At 38.1% G+C, this 27,742-nt stretch overlaps 1 protein-coding gene across 1 annotated transcript in view; it reads left to right on the plus strand.

The window, feature by feature from the left end:
* GALNT8 (polypeptide N-acetylgalactosaminyltransferase 8) overlaps positions 1-27,742 on the plus strand; it is a 406,113-nt gene that overhangs the window by 83,469 nt on the left and 294,902 nt on the right. The window contains exon 3 of the mRNA XM_044087557.1: positions 11,162-11,328. Coding sequence (XP_043943492.1) covers positions 11,162-11,328 — 167 coding nt within the window. The remainder of the gene's footprint in view (positions 1-11,161; positions 11,329-27,742) is intronic.

The raw sequence follows: 27,742 nt of genomic DNA on the forward strand, positions 1-27,742 counted from the left end.
AAGTAGACAAAAATCAGATAGTAACTGAATGTGCCAAAAAACAAAAGAAAGAATATAAGGAAAAGGTTCAGATGAGAAGGAAAGAATGTAGAAAGTGCATAAATATTGTGGCAAGTACAGAGATCTCTTGGAACAACCTGTTGATCAGAAGTTGAGACAGGAATGGTTAAGGAGAAGTGAGTTGAAATCAAAAGATGAAAGGTTAATAATGGTTAGCCAGGGTAGTGGACTACATACACATTTGTTTATGAAGTCTATTGAACATGTGGGAGAAACACAAATGTTGGGTCTGTAAAAAAAAAAAAAAACAAAAATTAGAAACATAGGTTCATAGGATGATAATAGGCTATTGGCCCAGATGCCCTTATAAGTCTAGCCAAGAATTTCACCCATGTTCCCACAAGGTCAGCACCGGTTTCCCCTGTCCAGCAGGGACACAGGTGGGATCCTAGGGGTGTATTTTCTATTTCTCATACAGTCGTCCAGGTTCCTCTTAAAGAGGGCTAGTGATGTACTCTGCTTGACATGGAGAGGAAGTCTATTCCACAGATGGTGGAGTCTCTGGGACTCAAATCTATTCCAACAAAAAGGTTTAGGCCTTGCATGTGAGTTGCCCAAGTGGATTTTGACTTATGGATATGCAGCAACTCCATTAAAGCTGTATCTGAGAAGGACTTGTATGCCGGACACAGGTCAGATCTGAGCAGTCTGTATGCAACTGAGTAGAGGGACAGGGCTTTTAGCCTATCTGTGTAGGACAGGTGTTTAAGACCCAGGATTTTCCTGGTCAGGAACCTCTGTGGTCTCTCCACTGCTGCATGTGCTTGGCAAGGTACATGCCGAAGGGTTCATTGTACTCGATAATGGGTCTGATAAGGGAGGAGTATAGGGGTGTTATGACCTCCTTGTTCCTGGATGAAATACCCTTACTTATGAGGTGGGCCGTGTAGAAAGCCTTCTGTACAACAGAGGCAACGTGGTGGTCAAAAGTCAGGTTGCTATCAACCTGGGTCCCCAAGTCCCTCACAACTGCTTGTGTGCTTAGTACATTGTTATTAATGTGATCATTTGTGGGGATGCCATTTTCCCCAAAGAGGATAATGATGCATTTTTGGCATTCAGTTTGAGGCCATGCTCCTGGCACCAATCATTAGTTTTGGTAAGGCCCTCTTGGAGGATGTTCACATCACTAGGGGAATTTAAGACAGCTCCCAGTTTGCAGTCATCTGCAAACCTGGTCAGGCACAGACCACTGGCTTTGGCTTGCACCTCAGAAAAGTATATCCCAAACAGTAGAGGCCCCAAGACTGATCCTTGGGGTACACCACTCATTATGGGTCTACTACTAGAGGTGGCTACCCCTATTTTGACTGAGCGGGTTCTATCACTGAGCCAGTTAGCTACCCATCTGGTAACATATGGGTTGATGCTTAGCTAGCAGAGTTTATCTAGTATGCTGAGTGGGGAATACTGTTGAAGGCTTTGGCTAGGTCAAGGTAGGCAGTGTACACCATCTTCCCCCTCATCCCATAGCTTTGGTGACTGTTTCAAAAAAGATGACCAAGTTTAATAGGCATGATCTCCCTTTGACAAAACCAAACTGTGTGGGCTCAAGCATTTGGAGGTTGCCAATGTCCTTGTTTATAAGGTCCATGATAATGCAGTCCATGGCCTTGCAGATCAGGCTAGTTAGGCTGATGGGCTTTTAATTGCCTGGGTCAGTGGATGCTCTACCTTTGTGTAGAGGGATGAGAGCTGGCGGGTGTCCCACTGACTAGACACTTATTGTCTCCATGTAAGGGGAGGAAATGGCAGCACAGTTAGAAATGGAAGGACATAACAAGCCAAAGTACATTTAGAAGGGAAGCACAGAGACAACACCAAAATGTGTGGATGGCTGGGATGAAGCTAGTACTCAGGCTTTGGTTGAATACGGTGCCTAATGGAGCTGAGAGCTCATGCCTGAGTTCATGTAAGATGCAGCTAGGGATGTTGTTGGGTCCCATAGAGACTGTATTTTTTGCCTTTGAGAGGGCATTAAAGACCTGCTCCCTGGTGATGAGGGGAGGGGGGCAGGTGCTGGGGATGTCCTGGTTTACTAATAGGAGGGCAGGGGTTGAAGTTTTCACTGAACCTGTCTGCCAGCATGTTGGCTATATCTATGGCATTTGTGTATGTGGTGTTCTTGACCAGCAGTTAAGAGCAGATTTGGGTGTTACCTTTGAGACTGTGGATGTATGTGAAGAAGGCCTTGTGGTTGTCCTTAGTGGATGTTGCCAATCTATTGAAGCTAGCCTTAGAGTAATTCACCAGTGACTTTATTTGCTTGTTAAGACAAAGGAGAGATTGCTTCCAACTTGGCACCTGCTCCTTCTTGGTCCTGGACAGCAATGTTTTCCTTTTATTATAGAGTTTGTTTATTGCTGCTGTCCACCAGACAGGTTTACTCTTCCTTGAGGAAGATGATTTGGTCATGTCAGGTATTTCTGAGTCCATACAGCTATGTAGGTGCTCATATAGTTTTTTTGGTGTAGGCTTGGACATTAGTGCTAGTTCCAACTGAAGGGATGGTGGCTGTAAAACTGCTTACACCTGCTCTCAGGAGATTGCAATCAGCTCTGAAAAAGTTTTTTTTGTCTGACCCTGACAAGGTGGGGGCTGGTCAGGGGGAGATGGTGACTTTGAAAGTGATCACTTTATGGTCAGATCTTATCAAGGAGGATGACACTGCAGGGGTGCTACAGTGGCTACTCATATTAGTTAGTACCAGGTCCAGGATATTTTCACCTCTCTTGAGGGTGTCGACCAGCTGATCCAATGCACTGGCATTGACGAAGTCAAGGAATCTCTGGGCATTCATTTTTGGGCTAGAATCGATCTTCCATTCTATGGTTGGGTAGTTAAGGTCACTCAGGATCAGGGTAGAGGGTTGAATCCTGATGGATTCAAGTAAGACCAGATAGGTGGAGTGGCGTCCTGAGTCATGGTTGGGGGTCTATAGCTAGCTATGATTTGAATAGGTGTTTTGTCAACAGTTAGCTGCACTTGGAGTGTCTCCTGTGCATCATACTGTTTGACCACCTAGAGGTGTGTATGTCTTTGATAAATACTGAAACTCCACCTCCTTTGGCTTTGTAGCCCTCCATTTGGGGTCTGAAAGTATGGTAGGATGAGTAACCCAGTAAGGCTTGGGTTCTCTCTGCAGCTTTGAACCAGGTTTCAGTGACTGCACAAATGTCAGCATTCTCTAGGATGAGGAATGCTTGCAATGAGTGCAGTTTCATGCTAAGACTCCTAGCGTTTAGCAGCATGACCTTTAAATTTTGTTTAGAAGAATTTTTCATGATGGTAATTTTTTGCTCATGGCTTTGCCTAAAAAAGGCACTATGGTGGAAGCAATTGCCTTTGCCAGAAGCCTGAAGCCCACAGAAGACAGATGAAGGCCATCTCTGGCAAAGCATTGTGGTCTGTCAATTATGTCCTCCCAGGCTGTCAGGTATTGGATCCCCTTGGAATGATACCAGAAACTAAGCCAATTGTTAAAGTTAATCATTTTCTGTTTGTATTGAGGCATCATTTTAGGTGATGGTAGGATGCTCCAAAACAAAGAATGAATGGTACTCCATGACAATCGAAGCAGACCCACAAGATAAAAAAATAATAATTCTTTATTTCACAGAATAAAGTAAGCGCTTTCGCGTTTCCATAAACGTTTCATCAGACTTTCAAATACATTGTGTAAAAACTCCATTTAAATACTGAGTCTCATGTAAAACAACCAATAAAAACTCTCAGTAAAAATTACTAGTTACAATTTATAGTGCCAATGCTTATATATATCCCTAACATATATGATTTCTTCATAAACCTATCTAACAACTACTAACAATGCTATTAACATAAAAGCATATGCATATATACAAATAAAACATTAGTCAGTATATGAGCCAATATTTAAGGTCTAAAAATCAATGTTTCAGAGCACGGTCCATGAAAAATGGTTTCAAAGAAACCCTCTCATTCAGCCCATGTCCTCTGTCTGCTTGTAATCTAATAATCCATTTACCTTCCTCTTTCTCAGTATAATTCCCTATATCTCCTAACGTCACTGTGGGATGTACTAACTCTAAAACTAAAAAGTTAAAATTATGTGTTGTATCATTGTGAATAATATGTCTAGCTATAGCATTACCCTCATTCTCTCTACTAATGGCATAGACATGTTTTCTTATTCTCTCTCTCAAAGTCCTATTTGTCTTCCCTACATAGAAACTATTACATTTTTGACATATAGCTAAATAGACAACATTCCTTGACCTGCAATCTGTATAATGATGGAACTCATATTTCAAATGTGTATCAGGATGTGTAAAGCTGTTAATGTTAGCTATGTAACCACATTGGTTGCAGTGGTGACAGGAAAAAGTCCCTTTCCTAGTGGAATGGAGTTCTTTCTTGTTACTTTTCTCATAACACAAAATCTCTTTCAATGATTTAGTGTTCCTGTAACTAAATCTCGGACCTGTGCCTACTATTTCCTTTATATGTTCATCTAACAATAAAATCCCCCAATTCTTTTTAATTATCTCCATTACTCTATTATTATTATTGGTATAAGGGATAACTAACCTATTTACCCTCGGAGTAGCAATAGCTCTTTGTCTATTATGTATCTGACTTCCCCTCCTAATGTAGGGTTGGCCGGAACTGTCACGTTCTACTTTTTGTATTGCTTCTAGATCACTTGTATGGTATCCTCTCTCTACAAAATCTATTTTTATACCACTAATAGCCTCTTGAAACACCTTGTCTTCGCTTACTAAAGGAGAAGTCCTTAGTGCCTGGCTCTTAACAATATTTTTTGTATATGCAATGGGTGCATGCTTTTTCGATGCAGTAGGGCATTCCTTCTGCAGGGTTTCTTAAATATTTCAGTTGTAATTAAGCCATTATGTTTCTTAAGTAATAAATCCAAGAATTCAATCTCATTCTGGAACCATTGCCCAGTCAAGGTAAGAAAAGTTGCCGTTCCATTAATGTGGATAATGAATTCATTAAGTGTTGTTAAATCCCCTCCCCATATGAGGAAGACATCATCTACAAAACGTTTGTAATACTTAATGAAACTTGAAAAAAACATATGCTCTAAAATATAAGTATATTCCCAATATGCCAAAACAAGATTTGCATAAGAGTTGGCACAAGGCGTACCCATTGCTACACCTGTCGTCTGTAGAAAATATATTTTATCATAAGTAAACACATTATTTGAGAGGATGAGGTCCATCAACATTATAATTTTAATAATTTTATCATTACTCATCCCTTTCTGTATCAGATATAATCTTAAGTAATCTATACCAATATCATTAGGTATGCTCATAAAAAGTGACGCGACACCCAACGTAACCATATAGTCAGGTCCATTCATATGTCTAATGCCATTGTAAAATGAAAGAGTCTCCAAAAACTGTTGAGTGTCCCTTAAAATTGAGCTGGTTGATTCTACCAATGGTCTTAATTGCTTTTCTATATAAATAGATACAGATTCAGTTAACCAACCTCTACTAGAGACAATTGGTCTGAATGAAGGGTTTTCTAGTGTTTTGTGTATCTTAGGGAGGCCCCTAAAAGTAGGTATCAAGGGTTTCTCTATAAGAAAGTACTTACATAGGTCACCATCAATAATATTACACATCAGCATATCATACAGACTATCATATACATCCTTAATTAATTTATCTAACTGAGAAATAGTTAGAATACTATATGCATTCAAATCTGACAACATAGCGCATATACTAGAATAATAAAATTCTTGATCTAACAACACTACCACTCCTCCTTTATCGGCAGGTCTGATAACAATCAAATCATTGTTCTGTAAAGCTTTCAGGGCTTGCCTTTCATCTTTATTCAGGTTATAAAACTCTGGTTTAAAATGCTGTCTGTCTAATTGAAAAATGGCTAACAAATCATTTTCACAAGCCTTTTCAAAGCTATCTACAAAATCTATTTTTATACCACTAATAGCCTCTTGAAGCACCTTGTCTTCGCTTACTAAATGAGAAGTCCTTAGTGCCTGGCTCTTAATAATATTTTTGTGTATATGCAATGGGTGCATGCTATTTCGATGCAGCAGGGCATTCCTTCTGCAGGGTTTCTTAAATATTTCAGTTGTAATTAAGCCATTATGTTTCTTAAGTAATACATCCGAGAATTCAATCTCATTCTGGGACCATTTCCCAGTGAAGGTAAGAAAAGTTGTCTTTCCATTAATGTGGGTAATGAATTCATTAAGTGTTGTTAAATCCCCTCCCCATATGAGGAAGACATCATCCACAAAACATTTGTAATACTTAATGAAACTTGAAAAAAAATATGCTCTGAATCAGGTTTCAGTCACTGCACAAATGTCAGCATTCTCCAGGGTGAGGAATGCTTGCAATGAGTGCGGTTTCATGCTAAGACTCCTAGCGTTTAGCAGCATGAACTTTAAATTTTGTTTAGAAGAATTTTTCATGTTGGTAATTTTTTGCTCATGGCTTTACCTAAAAAAGGCACTATGGTGGTGGCAATTGCCTTTGCCAGATGCCTGAAGCCCACGGAAGACAGATGAAGGCCATCTCTGGCAAAGCATTGTGGTCTGTCAATCATGCCCTCCCAGGCTGTCAGGTATTGGATCCCCTTGGAATGACACCAGAAACTAAGCCAATTGTTAAAGTTAATCATTTTCTGTTTGTATTGTGGCATCATTTTAGGTGATGGTAGGATGCTGCTTAAGGCTAAGGACATACCTGCCTGAGACACATATTCAGTGAGCTCAATCATGTCTATCTTCATAAGTCCAAAGAGGTACGTCTCAAGTCGTTCACACATCTTGTTGCTGAGAGTGATACACTGATGGCAGAGAGCCTGTACACCAAAAGACACAATAATGTGACAATACTGTTGCATTGCTGATTGTGCAAACACTAAAATATAGATTTGTTGAGAAGCACTGGAAAAGCACTGGAAAAGCATTATAGAGAATGATGACGTGTACATCACATGGGATCACCTATTACCAATAGTTCAAAAGACATCAGAAAAACAGATATAGTAGTCCACGAAAAAAGAAAACAGTATCATTGATCATTGAAATTGCTACACCAAGTGATTAAAGTGTCTTACATACAGAGAAACACAAAGTCATAAAATATCAGCATTTGCAGACAGAAATGTGAGTAATGTGGAAGAAATACCCAGGTAGTTCTAATAGTAGTAGGAGTAATGGGTATAATAAAAATGAACTTACAGTTGTACTTAGATATACTACCAATACATGTAACTCCATATGAATTACAGAAGGAAGCAATTCTGGGCACATTACGGGTATTGAGAAGAGCACTCTTGGCTAACACCAAAGACTGAAACAATACTAATTTCATGAACTCTAATTATACCCTGACTTAGATGTGGGGTCTATTCTCATCATTGTATTAGAAACTCAAACAACTTGGAGAAATTAAACAGGAACCACAAACAAGCAAGCAACAGGCAAGTATCTAATACCACCATAACTTGGAGAAATTAAACCTGGACAAACCATTGTACCTAAAATGTAGGAACAGCAGACGAAGCACAAATGCAGCTGTTTTAAGCAAGTCTCCTGCGGAAGAACAGAGTAAATTAAAGGATACGCAGCCTTGTGAAGGCACAAATTTTGTTGCAATATTGTGGAAAGATGTGAATATGTGTTCCTCAGGTGTATTGCACATCTAAACCCTTGCCTTGGAACAGTGTATATGTACATAGACTAATCTGGTCTGTGGCGGTACCCATATACAGCCCATATGCACATGTAGAACTGTATACCTATACTATAGCTGTAGAAATGCAGCTTTATGTCAGGATTGCCTGAACCTACATTCTCTTATATTTCCTACATAGATGTGCTGTGTGTGTATGCTGTGGGGCAGAGGAGTAGCTAGTTGGGCAAAGGCAGCAGCTGTCCAGGTACAAAATGTCAAATGGCAAGATCAATGGTACTGGCATGCTGAAATGAATGCAGATACTGCCCTTAGTGTCTTTACACCATGTGTTATCCCAGTAACAGCATTATGAAATGAATGTCCCTAAACTTTTTGACTGAATAAACATTATCATAATGTTCCTGCAAAGTAGTTCTTAACAATCCTTTTGCAATGTCCACTGATCAAAATTATAACATAACATCTTTTTTCTGTTAACTGTACCTGAAATGTGACCATGGTGCTTGTTTGGATTAGTCAATAAATGTTTGTTACATAACAAATACAGTATACTCAGTCTCTAAAGCAACATCAAAAACATTTTGTTGCTTAAATTAATTATGGTCCTGATTTGTACCACTGGAACTTCAAAGTGTACGGGTACGAAAATACAGAAAATATAATGATCTGGTAGTTGCTGTCCCAAAAAACATATGGAACTGCAATACATGCTTTCTGTATTGTAAATTCTCCCTTCTCTGTACAGTTTCTGCAAACAATGCAACCACCTCTTGACAACAGGAAGCATTTCTAATGACCTCCGAGCTACTCTGGTTTGTCTACCTCACCTGCTTCTTTTTCAGGCATGCATATCTCAGCAGTTTGATTCTGTAGTTCTTATATTTCAGTTAACATCACTTCAACAGCAAATCACTACATTATTATGTCATTCTTGCACTCTGTGATAAATTAGCATAATCTTTTTTAACTTCAGTAAATCTGTACAGCTCCAGATTAGGTAATTCATCCCACTGCTACACAGTTATTTCTGGTATCTTCTGTTTGACTCAGAACTTCGTCATCCTTAATCATAGATTCATTCTTCTCCTCCTCCTCCTCCATGATGCCGTCACCTTTTTTTCCAAGCACCATTCATAACACCGAAGAGTAAAGGAATCTCACTGGTGTTCTATCCTGATTTCTGCTAGTCAGTAATAAAATAAATAAATAAATACAAACATACATAAATAAATATCCTGCTATCCTTCCCTGTTGCACTGAGACAGCATGAATCTGTCTCATCCTTATCTGACATGTTAATCTGCAGGCTTTTTTCCAACTTAGTGACTGTTAAAGGAAAACTCCACATTTTCCTATATTTAAGCTCAACTCTTAGGTTGCTTTTTCCTACAATCTGGTTCCACTATTGTGTCAGTACCAGAAATCTGCTTGGACTGTATAAAACTTTAATTTCTTTGCCTTGGAGACCACCCACTGTTCTTAACTTCGCACATAATTTGCAGAGGAATTTGTCTACACCTGCCTGACATACCACAGATGCAGTGACATTTGTAGTCGGGTACTGCTGACAATCTTATATGGGTAATTAGCCCTGCTGAAGTAAGGAGCTCAGCAGTTTCTGTGAAATAGAAAGAGAGGTATGAAACTGTTTTCCACTATTTTTATTGCAGACAGGAAGAGAACTTAACACTGATTCACAACTGCTTCCAATGAAGCTATGTCTTTCATAGCAAAACAGAGCAATTACATCAGTCAATGGTTCAAAAGCAGTTGTCACCTCTTTTGACAAATTTGCATAAGCAGCATCACAGTATTAAAATGATAAGCTTTAAATTTTATATGTCTGTTGCTTGTACTACTTCATGTTTTAAGATTTAGAGAAAATATTTTTTTCTTGTAATTCTTGTAAAGTAGCACACATTTACCAAAATGTGGAGGGAGGGGACTGTCACTTCACTTTGGACTACAAACTTGAGCAAAGGCCTGCAATTTACCATTTTGGTTGCAGGTGTGTAACTCTTTAGTAGACTGTAAAACAAGCTCTGAGGCACACAAATGAGGGTCATTCAAGAAATAAAAGAAGCAGTCCTGTTATAGAAGGTATACAAGATGACAGTGGCTGACACTAATCCCATTCAATGTCAAATGCATGGGAATACACCACTATGGAATATTGGAAAGAAAAAAGCTTGAAGAAAAACTAAGTCACATTGATATGTCAGGTCCCATTTGCAGCCATTTTGCAGAAAACATTAAAATTCTATAAGAAGCAGCCAGAGTGATTCTGAGGTGTTAAAATTGCTCAGAAAACAAAGAAAACAGTTTTTTAGTTCTAAGGTAGAGTTTTCCTTTAACTGCACCTTGCAGGTCTTTATTTTTATTTGGTCATAGTACGTCACACCATGTATACTTTTTTCTTGTTTGGTGATGGTAAGTGTTATCCTATAGACTCAACAACCCACACAGCAACCCAAACCAGGGTCAAAAAGTTAGAAAATACGAAGTTCCACAACCACTGCACCACTATTCACCAAAGCAAAGAAGTTCACTTATGAAAACCAATTTATTGTTACAAAAAACAGACTTAGCGCTTTCACCATTAAAATGGCATCCTCAGAGTCATTTGAAACACTGAAAACTTGCACACACATATTCATAAATTAAACATATATTAAACATAGTCATTGTCCCAATTTTAGTAAGTTTTTGTTCTTTGTAGTTGACAGAGTGCACCATGAGGCAGGGGGAGACATAAAAAACAAGGTAGCCTTTTTAGAAACTGAATGGCAATTGCGATTAAATGCCATGAGGTACCCTGGTCTTAATGACAACATTTCCCTCAAACCTATTTTGAAACACAAGTCAGCTATTATTTAAGTGTATTACTATACTACATTCAATAGGAATTGTTAGCACATTCAAACAAATTGTCAAATGTTGAATGTTTTACTGCACAGTTTTAACAATATATGTTTAATTTATGAATATGTGTGTGTGTGGGGGGGGGGTTCAATAGTTATTTCCACAAGCATATTGTTTACAAGCATTTTTAGTTGTCAAAAACAAGCTTTTTGAGTTTCATTTTAACTAATTTTAATTAACTAATTATGATGTCATGACTAATCAGTGGGGTGTGTGGATATATAATGTGCAAGTTTTCAGTGTTTCAAATGATTCTGAGGATGCCATGTTAATGGTGAAAGCGCTAAGTCTGTTTTTTGTAACAATAAATTGGTTTTCATAAGTGAACTTCGTTGCTTTGGTGAATAGTGGTGCAGTGGTTGTGGAACTTCGTATTTTTATCCTATAGACTGTTTTTTCTGAAACATAGGTATGATAAACTATTTATACATTGTCTAACTGTGTGGATAAAGATCTGATCCATTTATGTTCTAATTTTGTTTCAGGTGTAAAAGGAAGATTTATCCAGCTGACCTCCCAACAGTGAGTGTGATTTTGATCTTTTTTGATGAAGCTCTCTCAATAATCCTAAGAGCTATAAACAGCATCATTGCAAAAACACCTTCCCATTTGCTTAAGGAGATAATTCTTGTGGATGACAGCAGTTTATATGGTAAAAATTAAATTATGATACAGCTTTTATCTCTGACTGGTAGCGCTGCATTTCTCTTAGAGATCTTTTACAGTGCACTTCACTAAATGCTGCTGTATCTGGACAGATTAAATTTCTTAAGACTAGGTTATCTAACTGATATAAGCAAATTAGTGTTGTACCAACAGTTGGATAAGAGGGGCACCTACTCCAGACATCAACTTGAAAGAGGTGCCAAATATTTAAATAAATGTTTGTCAACTTCCAAGCTGTGAAATAAGTGATCATGATCACATAATAACAACTTTTAAGGTAGCTAAACTAACTTTAAGGGAAAAAAATGGAATAGCTAGACAGTCTGCAAGCTGTTAAACTGCTCTTACAATTTGATAGCTTTCAGAATGTAGCTATGACTGCAATCACTTATAGTCAGTTGGAGAGGGGCTACTAAATTGGTGTGCAGGTCCCCAAATTCCCTTGCTATCGCTTTGTATAAAACACATTGCATGTGAAGTAACAAACCAAACACTTAGATTACTAAATACTGAATTATTATTAACTTTGTCCTAATATAGTCAAAAGGAGTTTGCTAAATTGGAGTTAATGTTTTAGTCTCAGAGATCAGATTAAGAGGGAATAAAATACATGCCATGTGTGTGGTGTGGGGGGGGCAGGCTAGGCAGTGAGACATTTCCCTGTGGTACATTTGGTTGAGGACACACGTCTGAAGTGACATTCAGCTGTAGAAAACTATGGCTGTTGTGAATTCCCTGTTGGCAAAGAGAAGCACACACTGCTATGGCCACAGCTTTAATAACTAAGTGCATGGAGGCAGAAGAAGTATTGAGTGTTGTACTCAGTGTACAGTATGTGCTTATGTAACTACAACATGTAGACGTGTTATAGCATGGAGAAAATCTTGCATGCTACTATAGTCACATTTATGCTCCAGTATGCATTTTAAGTAATGTTCCCTAGACCCTGTGAAGGGAGTAGTGGTTCAGGCACCCCAATTATAAAGGCACTGTCCATTGTCCACTGTATTTTTACTGCCACTGACATGCCCACTGGCCTGATGCCTGCTATACTGTCCGCTGCCTCATGTTTCCTTGGGGGACCACAGACATTATTTTCTCCCTCTGCATTTGGTTATTGAAGTTTGCCTACAGGGAATTTGCAGCAGCCATATTCTCTGTAGCTGAATGTAATTTCAGCCATGTGTCCCCAAATGTATGCAGGGAAATGTCTCACTACCTAGGTGCCTGAACCGTAGATTTCCATACTTGCTATTGTTCATTAAACACGTTGACATGTTGTTCTACAAACCCTTTAAGTGAATTAGAGAAATAATAAATAATTGACCCACACTTTGCCCTTTTGTCCCACCCCTATTATTGTTTGCTTTGCCCAGAATAATTGATCAAAAAAGTTTAGAGGAATAGTGTGTGTGTGTGTGTGTGTGTGTGTGTGTGTGTGTGTGTGTGTGTGTGTGTGTGTGTGTGTGTGTGTATGTGAGTACATCCTTGTTTACTTGTATCTATGGCATACATTCTAAAAAAAGGAAACACTTAAGAGGGCTTTTCAGTAAATTATATCAACTTCTGTATGGGTATTTCGTATAGTAGCAGCGTGGGCAGTGAGTTAAAGCCAAGAAATTATATCAAACACACTTTTGCAATAATAAATTCAAGAATATAATTTATTTTTACTTATGTTTTATAACCTGGAATGGCTTGCTGAGATTTGTCATACCTCATTCAAAGGTGCTCAGGTTGCAAAAAAATGCTTAAATTAAGTCCTGTGTAGTAGTAATATTGTTTCAATGTTTTTCAGTGGATTTTCATCAAGTCTAACAGTCCTTCAGGAAAGATATAAGCAATCAGAATGAATATTCAGATACAAATAAACACATACACATTATATAGGTAACAAAGTTCACTAAGAAACAGGATCTCATATTATCACAAATACTGGATATAAATAAGTCAAAAAAAGTCCTACATGCATGATTCAAACACAATGCAAGTAGTTCCTATAAAGGTCAAGTGTGACAGACATAAAGAAAACCAAGAAAGTACAGGAAGGCGTTACTTGTCAACATCATCAGTAACAGACTTTCATGGATCAATGGATTTTTTTCATGTGGAAAACACAGAAAGTTCCATTGCTTAAGAACAGTGATTGAGAAGGCTACAATTCTACAAGAAACTACGGGATAAAACAATTGTCCCAGTCCCATTCAGTAAACACACATCACACCAAATGGCATTTGACGACCTTTATTAAACCTCTATAAACATAACTTTATTGAACAATATTTTAATTTATTAATCACAGCATAAACATCCATATAACTGTTAACTAGGGCAGTGTGACCTTGCTCACCTTGACCAATCACAGCATAAACATCCATATAACTGTTAACTAGGGCAGCATGACCTCACTCACCTTGACCAATCACAGCATAAACATCCATATAGCTGTTCACTAGGGCAGCGTAACCTCACTCACCTTGATGAATCACAGCATAAACATCCATATCACTGTTAGCTAGGGCAGCGTGACCTTGCTCACCTTGACCAATCACAGCATAAACATCCATATAACTGTTAACTAGGGCAGCGTGACCTCACAAACCTTGACCAATCACAGCATAAGCATCCATATAACTGTTAACTAGGGCAGCATGACCTTGCTCACCTTGACCAATCACTGCATAAACATCCATATAACTGTTAACTAGGGCAACATGACCTCACTCACCCTGACCAAATAAGCAGTGTCCTTACCCTGCTCGCTTATTTTACTTATCAAGCAGCATCCCATCGCTCACTTTCTTTTCTTACTTATTGAATTAAACATCCAGCCAAATAATCAGCATCCTTACCTCTGCTCTCTTACTTTGATTTTGCAAGCAGCTTCCAACCACTCACTTTCATTTTCCAACTCATTGAAATGAACATTCAACACCAGAGGGGGAAGAGAAGAGGGACAAGCCTGCCCCTCTTCTCCACCTACCCAATCTTATAAAATAGCCACACAATCCCCAATTTTCCAAAAACAGGGAGGGATGGTGGGTAGCAAGTTCATGGCAAAATGTGATTCCTTACCCAGTTGCACTTGCATAAAACCCATTAAGCCCTCCCTACACTTACCTAATTTCCCACAAATCATCCTACTTTCCCATTTAACATTTTCATCCCCCCAACTAGCTTTCTTCCCCTCCCTTCTTAATCCCATTACTATTTCTACCCAAGTCCCACCTGAAGATGTCCCTGGACAAATTGGTTTGTTAATAAACCTCATTTGTCCTGATCCCCTTCAATAAACCTACATCACACCAAATGACATTTGACAACCTTTATTAAACTTCCATAAACATAGCTTTATTTACCAATATTTCAATTTATTAATCACAGCATAAACATCCATATAACTGTTAACTAAGGCAATGTGATCTTACTCATCTTGACCAAATAAGTAGTGTCCTTACCCCTGCTCGCTTATTTTACTTATCAAGCAGCTTCCCATCACTCACTTTCATTACAAAACTCATTGAAATGAACATCCAGCAACAGAGAGGGAACAGAAGAAAGACAAGCCTGCCCCTCATCTCCACCCACCAGCCTGACCAGGCTGTTCCCCCTCCTTCATACCAAAACTTCCAACAAAACCTTCCAAAACAAACCTAAACATCCATTAAAAAGGTTGAAACCAAACATCATTCGGTGTACCCCATCCACTCTGAACTAAACTGGATCCCTGCCATCAATATCCCAAAGCCCTATCATATCAATACCCAAAGCAACTAGTTGCCTAAGCAGCTGAAATTAAACCGATGATCCCTCTCCAACACCAAAGTAATACCCATACCCTTGTAAAACCTTTGTAAATCAAACATATCCTCACTTATCCTAACTACCAATGGTAGCTTTGTAATTGTTCCCAAATCATTACCTGCCAAATACACCATCAAAATGATAAAAATAAAACACTTGGGGTGGTGCAGTGGTGCAGTGGTTAATGTTGTCACCTCACAGCAAGAGGTTCTCTGGTTCAATTCTCAGCTGGGATGCCTTCTGTGTGGAGTTTGCATGTTCTCCCTGCGTCTGCATGAGTTTCCTCCGGGTACTCCGGTTTCCTCCCACAATCCAGAGACATACATCAGGAGCATTTCTCCCCAGGCCTCCACTGAAAATAGGCTCTGTCCTAGTCGGCCTTTCCTGGTCAACAAAACGATAAATAAAAAAAGTAAAAAGCCCAGTGCCATCCAAAACAAAGCAAGCCCAGCTGCATGCCATCCTGTTTAACTGCAGCATCCTTTTGCTGTCCAAAGGATATAATAATGACCAAAATAAGATTTCCTTTTCAAACAAATCAATTTAATAGTAATACAGCCACCGTACCCACTATCTATTATAAAGCAAAATCTAATGACCAACATAGCATTTGCTCTCCAATGCACCACCGTCTTAATGAATTCAATACATCCATAAAGGCAATACACCCCCCAGATTGTAACCCAATGAACCTCCATTTAACAATGCTGACCCTCACAACAAAACTTATCTTATCAGAGCCATAGTCTGTCAGTCTTCACACTATCAAACCTACCCCAACCCTTCAAGCATATGACCCACTGTCCCAGATTTAGTAAAGTCACATAACTCAGTCACCTATGCAACTATACTAATCAGAGATAAATCCACCTTGACCAACTGAACTGCCTTACCTTGTTCCCAAACCTAAACACAATTTAACAAAATCTTGCAATGCCCTAACATATAACTTGCTATTAAAAGCTTCCCTAGAATCCTGTACCACATCTGATCATTCTAAGCCAACCTGACACACTTTGCCTGACAACACCAGGGGATCATACCACTGCCCTATTGTCCAAATGAAAATTAACCATTTTTCCCACAACTTCTCTTACTAAACCTTCAACACCAGACAAATTGAAACTAATTCCAAATTGTAACATCCCTCCTCCAAATGTCCTTCCATCCTGTACATCCCTCCTCCAAGCATTCTTGCATCCTGCCAACCAACAAGCCAAAACCATTTCCCCTAAAATATGCAAAATTCAGGAGCCCAACAAGCTCCATGACATCCTTAATCCACCCTTGTAATGAAACTTCATCTCTCAATTTTTTTTTTTATTACCTTCGCATTTGGTAAATAAAACAAACCATGGCCTGCATCCACCAGTAACCCCTGAAACAATGCCTTGCTTGGACCTTCAAACTTCTGCTTAAACAACAGAATCTAGCTCCTCACACATTCCTACACATATGTATACCTTGCAATGCTCTGTCAAACCCTTCACCTATTCTTAAAGTCTTGCCTGCTGCTCCCAAAGCCAATGGAGAACAGTGCTAAACTCACAAAGTAGCACAGGCCACCGAGCAACCCATATGCATAGCCTTGCCACAGGAAAACTCAAACTCAACTACCATGCCCACAAAATGCAACCCAACCTCACATTGTTGTAACTCCACCCCACCTGTGGACAACCCCAAACTCCCCATAAACAATCCCCAAACCTGCTTCACCCTGCCCCTGATGTACCTTATCATCACCTGTCCCCACACTACTCCCAAAATGCACCAATTCTGACATGCCTTAATGAGCACTTAATAAAGTAAGATTACCTCCAACCTCATTGTGCACCACTCCATTGTCAGGAACATCCGCCCCAACAGACTCCATCATATTTCAAATCCACTTCCTTCAGGCCACCACCTGATGCCAACTCTGTGCTTCCCAATCTGCAAAAAAAAAGAAAACTGTAAATCCTCTACACACACATAAACCAAAACTTCTTAATGACATTAGGTGCTGCCATGTGCCTATCTTGTTCTTCAACTGCACAGCCACTACAGTGCCCTGCTCCTGTAATGTCAATAACCTGGCACCACCATATCCCCATCAAATCCTTTCGCAGCCAGCAAAGGAACATATTGCAGCAAAAAATAGTCTTATGTCACAAGCAGCAATAACTGAACCTATGCATTTAAATGACACATTAAAATGCAGAAAGTAAAGGGAGCTACCAACTCAAGTATGTTACAACTAAACACTGTGTATGACGAATAATTTAAATATCAAAATACCTGGGTCACCTTGTGATTTCTATACAAAAACCTATACAGCACCATATGGGCCAAGTTAACTTATTTCTTCCAACAGTCTTGGGAACCTTTCTGTAAGCAAGCACTACAAGAATATCCCTACACAATCAATCTTACCCAAATTAAAAGTTTAAACAAAACTACATATTCATCTGTTAGAAAGTGCGACCTTGGCAGTTTCTCCCATGTGCTGCTTTGTTGTACAAGCAGCTGTAACAACATGTACACCGCAATGAAACTTAACATGCTTAAACAAAGAGTAAAATACCTCCATAACATACGTCATACCTCTCAAGTGTACCTAAACTCAAGGAACATTCCTCATTTGGGGTCATAAAAGTTCATATTCCTCAAAGTTCCACATGGAAAAAGTCCACCACACATACCATGTTAACAATTTAACTGATATCAATGGTAAACAGAACTGAATCATTATTTCATTAAAAGCCCTATTCTATAAAGAAATAACCACTTGTTAACCATCCTATGAGCTTCCTAGTTAAAGTTGTTAGTGAGCCATTAGAAAGTGTTCCACATTTTACCCATTTGTACCACAGTATAAGTGGCAGCATTCCTCATCTTGGAGATAGAAGGAAAGACAATAATCAGGGTAAAGAAAAATTACCAGTCCATAGTTTGCCAATACAGCATATTACAGATTCTGAAATGGCATCTATGTTAAAAAGAGGCTTTACCTAACATAATCCCCCCATTACCAAACTTACGAGTATTAGATGAGAAGCATGCACATAATAGCAATGCTCACCACCACAGAAAGGCCACCATCTTCACTCAACTATTCATTCTCACACATACAGACCCCTCAACACATTATCACTATGCCCCCCCCTTAACATCTACATTAAGCTACCTGTCAGATCTGGGGACTCAAAATTCAAAAACCCTCCCAAGTTTAAAGAATGGCCTAAATTATGAAATAAAATCTGTCCATTCTGCCCCATCTGGGCAGAAGCAATGTCTGCTTACTGCAAATAGCAGTAAAAGTGCATGCCAGCCATACCTCTCAACCTCCTAGAGCAAAACAGCTGGCGAAAGTTATAAATAAAGTAGGACAGAGGCCCAAAATAGGGACATTTTTTTCCCTAAATATTGCTCTTACAAGATTGGAAAGTTGACAGATACCCGGTGTTGCATTAGCATGAATTTTCTGAAGGGTAGGAAGTCTGAAACTCAAATGCCCAACATCATTTCTAACTTCAAGCTTTAATGATTTACCAGTAATTTGCCAAATAGCCACAATTTTATGAAAAATGGACTAAAATGAGGCCAAACCTGGACATTCTTTGCATACCCCACATCATATGAAGCAAATATCATGCAGCAAATGGCCGTCTTTAAAGGAAGATGATGTATAGCAGATGGCCATCCATTTCCCTAACCCAGTCATCCAACTACCCACAATCTGGACATTCTCAAAACTCTGTACCAAGGTATGGTACAAGCACTTCTTCCGAGCACCACCCACCCACCAACCGTCAGCACAGGCACAGTTCCCTCACTCCAGACTCCAAGCTCAAGTGTACCTCAGTACGAGGAATGTACCTCATTTGGGGTCTTAAAAAGTTCGTGTTCCTTGAAGTTCCACACTGAAAGGGTCTGACACACATTCTGAGTTAGGAATTTTCTACCAGATGTTCATGGTAAAACAAAATGAATCATTAATTCCTTAAAATGTATTTTCATAAGTAAAATACCAGCATATTTTAGCTATCCTATGACCTTCCCAGTTGATGTTGTTAATATGTGTTCCACCTTTTGCCCATTTGTTCCACATTATGAGGGCTGGTGTGTCTCATTTTGGGGATGGTAAGTTGAAATCTATGTCTGAAACTCTGATGTGTGTCAGTTATCTTATGAAATTAACATCCATGATTTCCTAATGAATAACTGAAAACCACAATTTTAGGAGAAATGGACCAACAATATGAGGCAGAAGACATTCTGCAAAATCTAAACAGTTAAAAAATACCAGCATACCTAGATATGACCGTAACGGCTACAATGGTCCCTCTGCTCCCAAGTGTGCATGCTCCAGAAATGGCATGTTCAGGCTGGGCCACAAACAAAATATATAATATGGGTCTGTCCAGCCCAGTCTGGTACCAGTTCTATCAAAAAGGTGCTAGCAGATCACCCAGTAAAGCCACTGATGCATTGCAGGAGCTATTCAAATACACATCAATCTATAGATCAAATGTGATTCCTTACCCAGTTACACTCACATAAAACCCATTAAGCCCCTCCCTACACTTACCTCATTTCCTCCCAATCATTCTACTTTCCCATTTAACCCTTTCATCCCCCAACTACCTTTCTTCCCCTACCCTCTTAATCCTATTACTATTTCTACCTAACCCCCTCTGAAGATGTCCCTGGACAAATTGGTTTGTTACCATACCTCATTAGCGGCATGTGCCAAATCATTTGAAACAGATTAGTTAAGATCTGTTTTAACAGACAGTATGCACAATAACATGACATAGGGTGGAGACAAGATAATTAACTATACAAAATATGGAAAATGTGAAGTGTTTTAAAGGGAACCAGTGAAAGCACAGACTAGTACGGTAGTGCTATGGAGACAGAATTTGTGGTAGCTTCATCAGTGTTGTGTGGAACATTAGTCAGAGTGTGGGAAAGAGGGGAGGGTAAATGATGACACCCCATAAAATGCTGGAGAAGTATGAAAGACTTAAGAAGCTTTCTTCCAAGATGTAAGAACCAGGAATTGTCTAAGATTCATAATAAACTTTAAGGCCAAGTACAGTCAGGCTGAAAACACTGTATCCTAAATGTGACAAATACGCAAAATACCAGACTCACAATTTCTCAAAAATATCACTAAAACATATTAAATGTAAGTTATACATGGGAGACCTGCCCTCTTCTCCCCAACACAGAGGCTGTACATCTATGCCTACTATTTGGTATACATGCATTTGAGTGAACGGCCGAAGTCCGAACGCGAACATGTCAAAAGCAGAATTCGAAGATCACAAAATGTCGAATCTGCAGATGCCGAACCTGGAATTACCAAACGCCGGTCAGGCTACTATTCCCCCCTCTCGATCCATGGTAGCACTTGTTGTGGCAGTTGTGCGATCAGGAATTTCGAATTCAACGTTGCGTGCAACATTACGAGCATTCGCACCTACGAGTTTCGACATTACGGTTCGGAATTATGATGGATCGACATTTGGTCGCGCAACCAAATGCATGTATTCCCTACTATTTCTAACCATACCACCTCAGAAGTTATACAATCTTGGAGAAGGAGAGAGAGAAAAGTCTTAAAACAAAGAATGTCCCCCTTTTCCTTTACTTTCTTGACATGGCACTAAATGCAATCATCCACAATTCCATACCTGATCAGTTAGGCATTACTATTACAGGTGTTCGATTAAAGGAATGTTAACAGATTAAGCATCAACAAAATGGGCTCAAAAATTGTAGTATTTCCATTGGTGCAGGTGATACAGAACAAAGAGAAGAGTGAAAGATTTCCCTGTGAGATCATATTACCAGGCAACATTAAAGTTTACCATGCATTAGAACAACATTTATATGACATCTTTTGCCAGGAATTCACTTTTCAGTCATCAGAAGATGCTATTTCATTATCTTACTTGCTTGTATTTTGTTTGGGTTGTTGGAGTCTAAAAGACACTGTGTATGTGAGCTAGTCTGATGTAATTTTGCTATTCCAATAGACATTGCACTGGAATAACTCCCTTATACTGACGTATTTTATAATCTTACCTATTGTTTCATTCATCTGATAGAATGACCAATATTTTTGTGCAAGTTACAGTATAACGAAAATGTGAAATGGATAGATTCATAAAAAGTAACTACCTGGCTCAGTTAGACAAATTACTTTAAACTAGGTTTTCAGATAATCATGCTAATTTAGAAAATGATAATGTATGCAACATTATAAACAAAAATTGCAATCAAATTTATTCAGACATGATTTTTTATTTGTTTATAATCTGTTTTTGAAAGAAACCCAGATGGCTGAACCTATTCAATTTATAAGATATTCAGTAAATGTTTAACTTGCCGTAAGGTTGTACAGACACAAGGCCAGATTCCAAAAGTTACTGTTGGTGTATATCTGCCCTGATTCAAAAAGACTTGCTCTCAGTGTAAATGACTTATTTGGGTGTAACGCCTATCTATAAACAGGCTTACATTGGTGCCACATTCCAAAGGACCTGCTTTCATTGTAAGTGGGCACTTACACTGAGAGCAAGACTTTTGGAATCAGGCCCACTGAGTCAGTTATATTAATTTAAGGGGTCAAGATGTGGATTCACCTCTGCTTGGAAGGTAAGAAGGTTTGCCCTAATGAAAAAAAATGGTGACCATCTTTTCACCTCAGAGGGTACAGTCATAATTCTCAACTGCCCAGTATTTCTTAATAAATACCAAATTTTATACAGAGATAATAGGGCGACACAAAATCTCAAGTGGCCCCTTCAAATTACATTTTTATGTTTTTTTTATAGTTTTACCCATGTCATTCCACTGTCACCTGCCCCATTATCAGCCTGCTGGGACATCAGTGCAGCTATGATTGTGACTGCAAGTAGTAAAAGGTTTGTGAGCTGAGGACATTTTGTTTGAAAGCTAAAATAAACAAGTCAGGCTGTCTTATTGTGCACAGAGTGAAGAAAGGAGTGACAGAAGCTAAGCATGACCTGGAAAAGCAGCAGTGGCAAAACGTTAGGAAGAAGTCAGTGTGATCCAAGAGCCACAACTGAGATATTTCATGTTTAGTAAGTCTACTTTCTACAGTTGGATCAGTAGTAGTACAGCCCACAGCAGCAATTCATAAGGGAAATGTTCTGTTTACCAATGTGTATTCTAGACAGATGTGCTCCTGTCAGGTCACATTGCCCACAAGCACACAGAATTCTGTACATGCAATGTTATTTCTGTCATACAAGGAGCATTGCTTGACTCTCAGCTACAGTGACCAATGATTCCCCAGTAGGTGAAGTTAGCACCAAATAGATTCTTGGTGCTACAGAATTCAACTAAAATATCAGATCAAAGCTGTTACAGTGAATTACTACAAGGCCTGATTTATATTTCAGGAATGTTTCCTAGTTGCATATTGTAATAGGCAATAGTATCTCTATTACATATTGTTTATATGATGTTTGACTTAGAAATGTGTTTATTAGTTGTATTTTCACTGCAGTTTTACTCCTCCTGATATGCCAACAATTTACTTTTTATGTGAAAAGTCAACCAGTGAAACTTGTTTAAAAAGATGAGCAAAGTTAAGTATGTTCATACTTACAACATACAAAGTTAAAAAGTTTGAAAGATGTTCATATTGCACTTGGGTCATTACTGTTTTATGGCACATAATATCTATTGTTGATTTGTGTTTACAGCATTGTCAGTGTATGCATATAAGATGTTTATGTTTATAATAGCTAATTTATATAATATGTAATATGTAAGAGTTTGCAAAGCAAACACTGGCAGCAGACAGCTCAGTTGAAAATGGATCTATCAAAAATAACAATACTGACACAGACATACTCATTTGGGAGACTGACAACATATGAGGTTGCACTGTTCAAGAATTCAGCCTTGGTGGTATAAAACATTTTCTTTAGTTAAGAATATTTTGGATAATTAAACTATTATTGAAAAGTCCTATGATATATGATTTTGTATAGATTGTACGACTTACCTCAATAATATGCAAACGTTATAGCATTAGCAAGTATGGCACTGAAGAGGTTAATTTTAGATCATTGGAATCAGCCTTTCCAAGAGAATAGTCAACTCCTAGTGGGGAAAAATGGTGGTTTATTTAAAATAATATATGAAATTTACATTTTTTTGTCAAAATAACATAGTAAATTAAATTATTGGAATTAACTGATATGTTTTTCTTTTTTTTTTTTTTTTTTCATGTGAAGGGGGAATTTGAGCATGTGTATAAATTAATCTATTTCAGTTTTCTGAATGGGAATGAAGTTTTGTAAAACTAAAAAAAAAAAAGAGTTTGCAAAGTAGAGCATATTTGCCCAATTTTTTATCATATCAGAAGAGATGTTTTTGATTAAATATTGGGTTGCTGTTTCTACTTTATTTATTGATTTTGGGCAGCTAATTTTAGGCCCTCAAATAACTGAGATTGTCCTCTTCTTGATGATACCCTTAGCTGTCTTATACCGTCTGCTATAGTTAGAACTAATGACAGCTTCGTTGCTATTGAGTTTTGTAAGTGCAAAAGCCTGATAGTGCAGCTGTGGGAAATGTGATGCCACTTCTGCGTTTTATTGTGATTCCACAACTGCTTTTTATTGGGTTTTGTATGTCTGGGTCCCACTATGAAATGGTGAGGGGCAAAAACCCTGAGCATCAAAAACACAAAAAATAATGCCTGAAACACACAAGAGCAAGATGTTATCTTCAAGTGTTTTATGTGGGGGGAGTCCTACTGCACCCTCCAATGAGGGCAAACCTCTCATACTACCTAAACTTATATATACCAACTGCATAGTCACAGCAAACTGAAGACAGGAGAAATCCCCCACCAATAGGGAATTACTGCTGGTGCACATTCATAAATCACACCAGCAATGCTTGCCTGCATTTTGAGTTTCAGGCAGCTGACACCAAAGGAATTTCATCTAGGCTACATGTACAGATACCATCTGTCTCTCAGAGTGGGTACGTGCCTACTAGGACTCCCATCTAGCTATTAATAAATGATCAGTGCAGTATATGGTAAGTCATATCTCTTTTATCTTCAGTCAGGTTCTGTGTAGCTCTGTCTATTGCCCAAAGTCAGGTCACAGAGGTAGAGTGCACCAATAGTCATCATTGCACTATATGTATGATGGTGACTAGTGAGTAAAAAGTGATCTCATCATGCATTTTATGGTACATGAAATTTAATATAAGCAGGCAGTCTTATTTTTCACTGATATCACTATAGACTATTGTACCCCTATGATATTCTCACCAGCCAGTAGGGTTTCATTTGTTCATTTATAATGATGACAATAGACCAACAGTATTGTCATGTTATCTGCCTCGTAGTAAAATATATTTAAATTTTGCATCATTTTGTCACGCTCAACTTTTTAGGTATGTGTTTCTGAGTGGTGGTATCCCACAATCCAGCAGAAGTAGGAGAAGCCTACCTCTCAACTGACCATGGTTTTGCAGAACATCCTCAATTTTACCTCATGTTTGCCATGTATCTTATAAATGTGTGGATTTTTGTTAAACACTGAGGACTGCAACCAGTCAGTAATATCAGATATTAGAGTTTCATACTTCTTACTGTTCACAAGATGTATGTTGATACTAAACCCATTGTTCTAATAACCTTTTAAGAGTAATATTTGTGGACGCAATTTTAGGCCTTTTCCTTCCATTATCTTTGTCTTTGTCCAGAATTATTGAGTAAAGAAGTTGAAACATATGGGGAAGAGTCATGCTATTAGGTATGCAAAATGTATGCTGTTGCTATTAGCTGTCCAGAATTTTGGCAGGATGTACATACTTTTCAGGAGCCATTGACAGATTTTCATTGTTTGGGCAATGTGGATTCAGATGTTTAGGTTTCACTGAAAAGAGATTTGCAGACATAAACCATATTCTACATAGAATTAACCAAACGTAATCTGTGAATTTAGTAAGATGTTTTGAGGTATTACTAAAGTATTCATGCACTGTCTTTTAGTATTTGCCGAGCTCGCACTATAAAAATGGAATCCAAATTTTTACTTGATGAAATTCAGCAAAGGAAGAAAATGTTAAGAGGATTGTGTTCCTTACTCGTTAGCAATTTGGTTGACAGCAGTTTGAATATTTTTGTTTTTTTTTTTTTGGTGTGACTATTACATGAAAGATAACTCTATTTATATATTTATACAGCTATTACATTGAATGAAATGTGATTTTAAATAATGTATTGGAAGTAGTACTTTCACAAGATAGTGAATGCTTTTGAGTTTAAAGCAAGGATTTGTCTTAGGGCTGTGAATAAGATTTTCATTACTTTTTAAGAGTTAGAAATTAAGAGTAGATAAAATGTCATTTTATGGTCTGATTTAGGACTGGGACTACAGTTGTGTTTATGTTTAGTTTATGATTTGTACTATGGGGTGTGTCAGATGTTGTAACATAAATTTAGGGTGGTTTATAGGTTTAGTTACTAAGCTTATGATTTATTAATATTCAAGAAAGTTAATTGTCGTTACCCTGTGCTGATATTTTCTCTTGTCCATCAGTTAACAGTGTAGTTTCTGAACAATTTATGTCATATGTTTAACTTTAGTGCATGTCATTCATTTATTACAAAGTTGTAGTATCAGTGCGGCAATACATCTTTCCAATGAGTTTGTAAAGTGGATTCATTTTAAGCAAAACATTAGTGGACCTTTTGCTGACTATATGTGTGTTGTCTCTTCTAGTTACAAGTTTCAAAACAGATTTCAGAGTTTAACATGACTTTGTATATACCACACATAGGAAGCAGAGAACAGAGATAGTATCTGTAGTTTGTCAGTGTAGTTTATATTTTTCAACCCCTATATTTCCTGTATTAAGAGTCTCTGAAAATTTAGGGGAGGGGAGGAGTTTGTTTTTATTTTGCAGAATGTAGGGTCATATTGCATAAATGATCTGATCAAAGATTATTTGAAACAGACTTCAAGTAATCAAATGGCAGTACCCTGAATATGAGGTGTGTTACAGAGTAAGGCTTTACCAATCAAAGCATAGTTCATTGTCCATAATGTATTCTAGGTTTTTATTTCCTTGTCTGCTTTTAGTGTGCTTTCATTAATCTTGTAATCATTGTATAGACTCTTTCCCTGAGTTTAAAAGAATGCAATTAACGCCATTAGTGAGATTAGAATAATTAACCTAAGTACTGATTTTGGTTATTCATTAACAATGGGGGGTGGACAGTATTAGAGCAGCAGTTGCTATAGTAAGTCAGTTCTCCCACATGTTTAGTTCTAATGTCATAAAAGGTATGAATTGAAAATAATAATAATAATAAAAGACTTCCCAACACCTGAAACAGAAAAGGATTTAATAATGTTGTACAATTATTGTTCTAATAGAATAATTATAAATTTTAAAGAAAGTATAACAGCAGAATGAACCCAAAACTGAGATGTCATGCTACTTAATCTCACATCTAACCCTATCACATTGTAACAAGTCATGGCTAGGCCACATGAGGTAAGCACTGACATTGGTTGCTTAGATACAGCTATTTCTCACCAATCACATTGACCTTGCTGAGTGGTGCAGACTCCTTAGAGGTTGAAAGGTCCATAGGTATATACTAGGCTAATGGCCACCAGGGTCTATATAAGCCTAGCCATGCAATCCTACCCAGTTGTGTCCCTATGCATCATGGGCATTTATTAGGAGGCGATATGTTAGTCTGGAGTTTCTAGAGATTATGTGGGGGTACATTAGTTTGGGAATTATTGTCTGCTTTGGTCTAACAGAGACATGGGGGCCAGACCTGGAGTGAATTTCCATTTTCACATCCAATGGTCAAGGTTACACTTAAATATGCTTAGGGATGGATTCTGCTTCACATAGATGGGAAGCCTGTTCCAGAGTATGGGGAATCCCCTGAGACACATATCTGTTTCAACAATATGTTTTATTCCATCTCATGGATCTCAATAGCTTGATAGTTGCCTGGTTGGTTAATGACTATACTGTGTTTAAAGTGGGTATTGAATTGGTGGGTTATGGTATTATTTTGTTTCTGTAGGTTTGTGTTGCCTTTGCAGCTTGTCCTGGATTTAACATTTTATTGACTGAGTGCCAGAACAGTTTTGGATTATTAGTGTATATGTTTTGATTGATCGAGTATTGGGTGTTCTTATCTTTGATACAAAGTTGCTTTGTTAGGTTTCTTATTTGTCTATATGCTAGTAATGTAGATGCTGTTTTATTCCTTTTTCCAGACCTTGCATATTTTTTTTTCCTCTTTGCTTCCTGATTTGTTTAGTTATGAAGGGTAGCCATGGGGCAGGATTGCTTTGACTTTTTTATTCTGAGGAGGGCTAGTATGTTTAGAACACCTAGGATGATTTTGTTGAACCTTGAGACAGCATCATCTGTGGGAAGGGTTTTTACTGACTCACAGTTAAGAAGATGTAGTCTATTAATAAAAAAATGTCTTTACTTGACTAGTAAGATTCCTGTGCACTGATATAGATAGGCTGTGATTGGGAAATGAGGTTCAGAAGAATTTTACACAGAGG

The sequence above is a fragment of the Protopterus annectens genome, chromosome 11.part0, assembly GCF_019279795.1.
Source record: "Protopterus annectens isolate FY-2018-M chromosome 11.part0, PAN1.0, whole genome shotgun sequence".
NCBI lineage: Eukaryota > Metazoa > Chordata > Ceratodontiformes > Protopteridae > Protopterus > Protopterus annectens.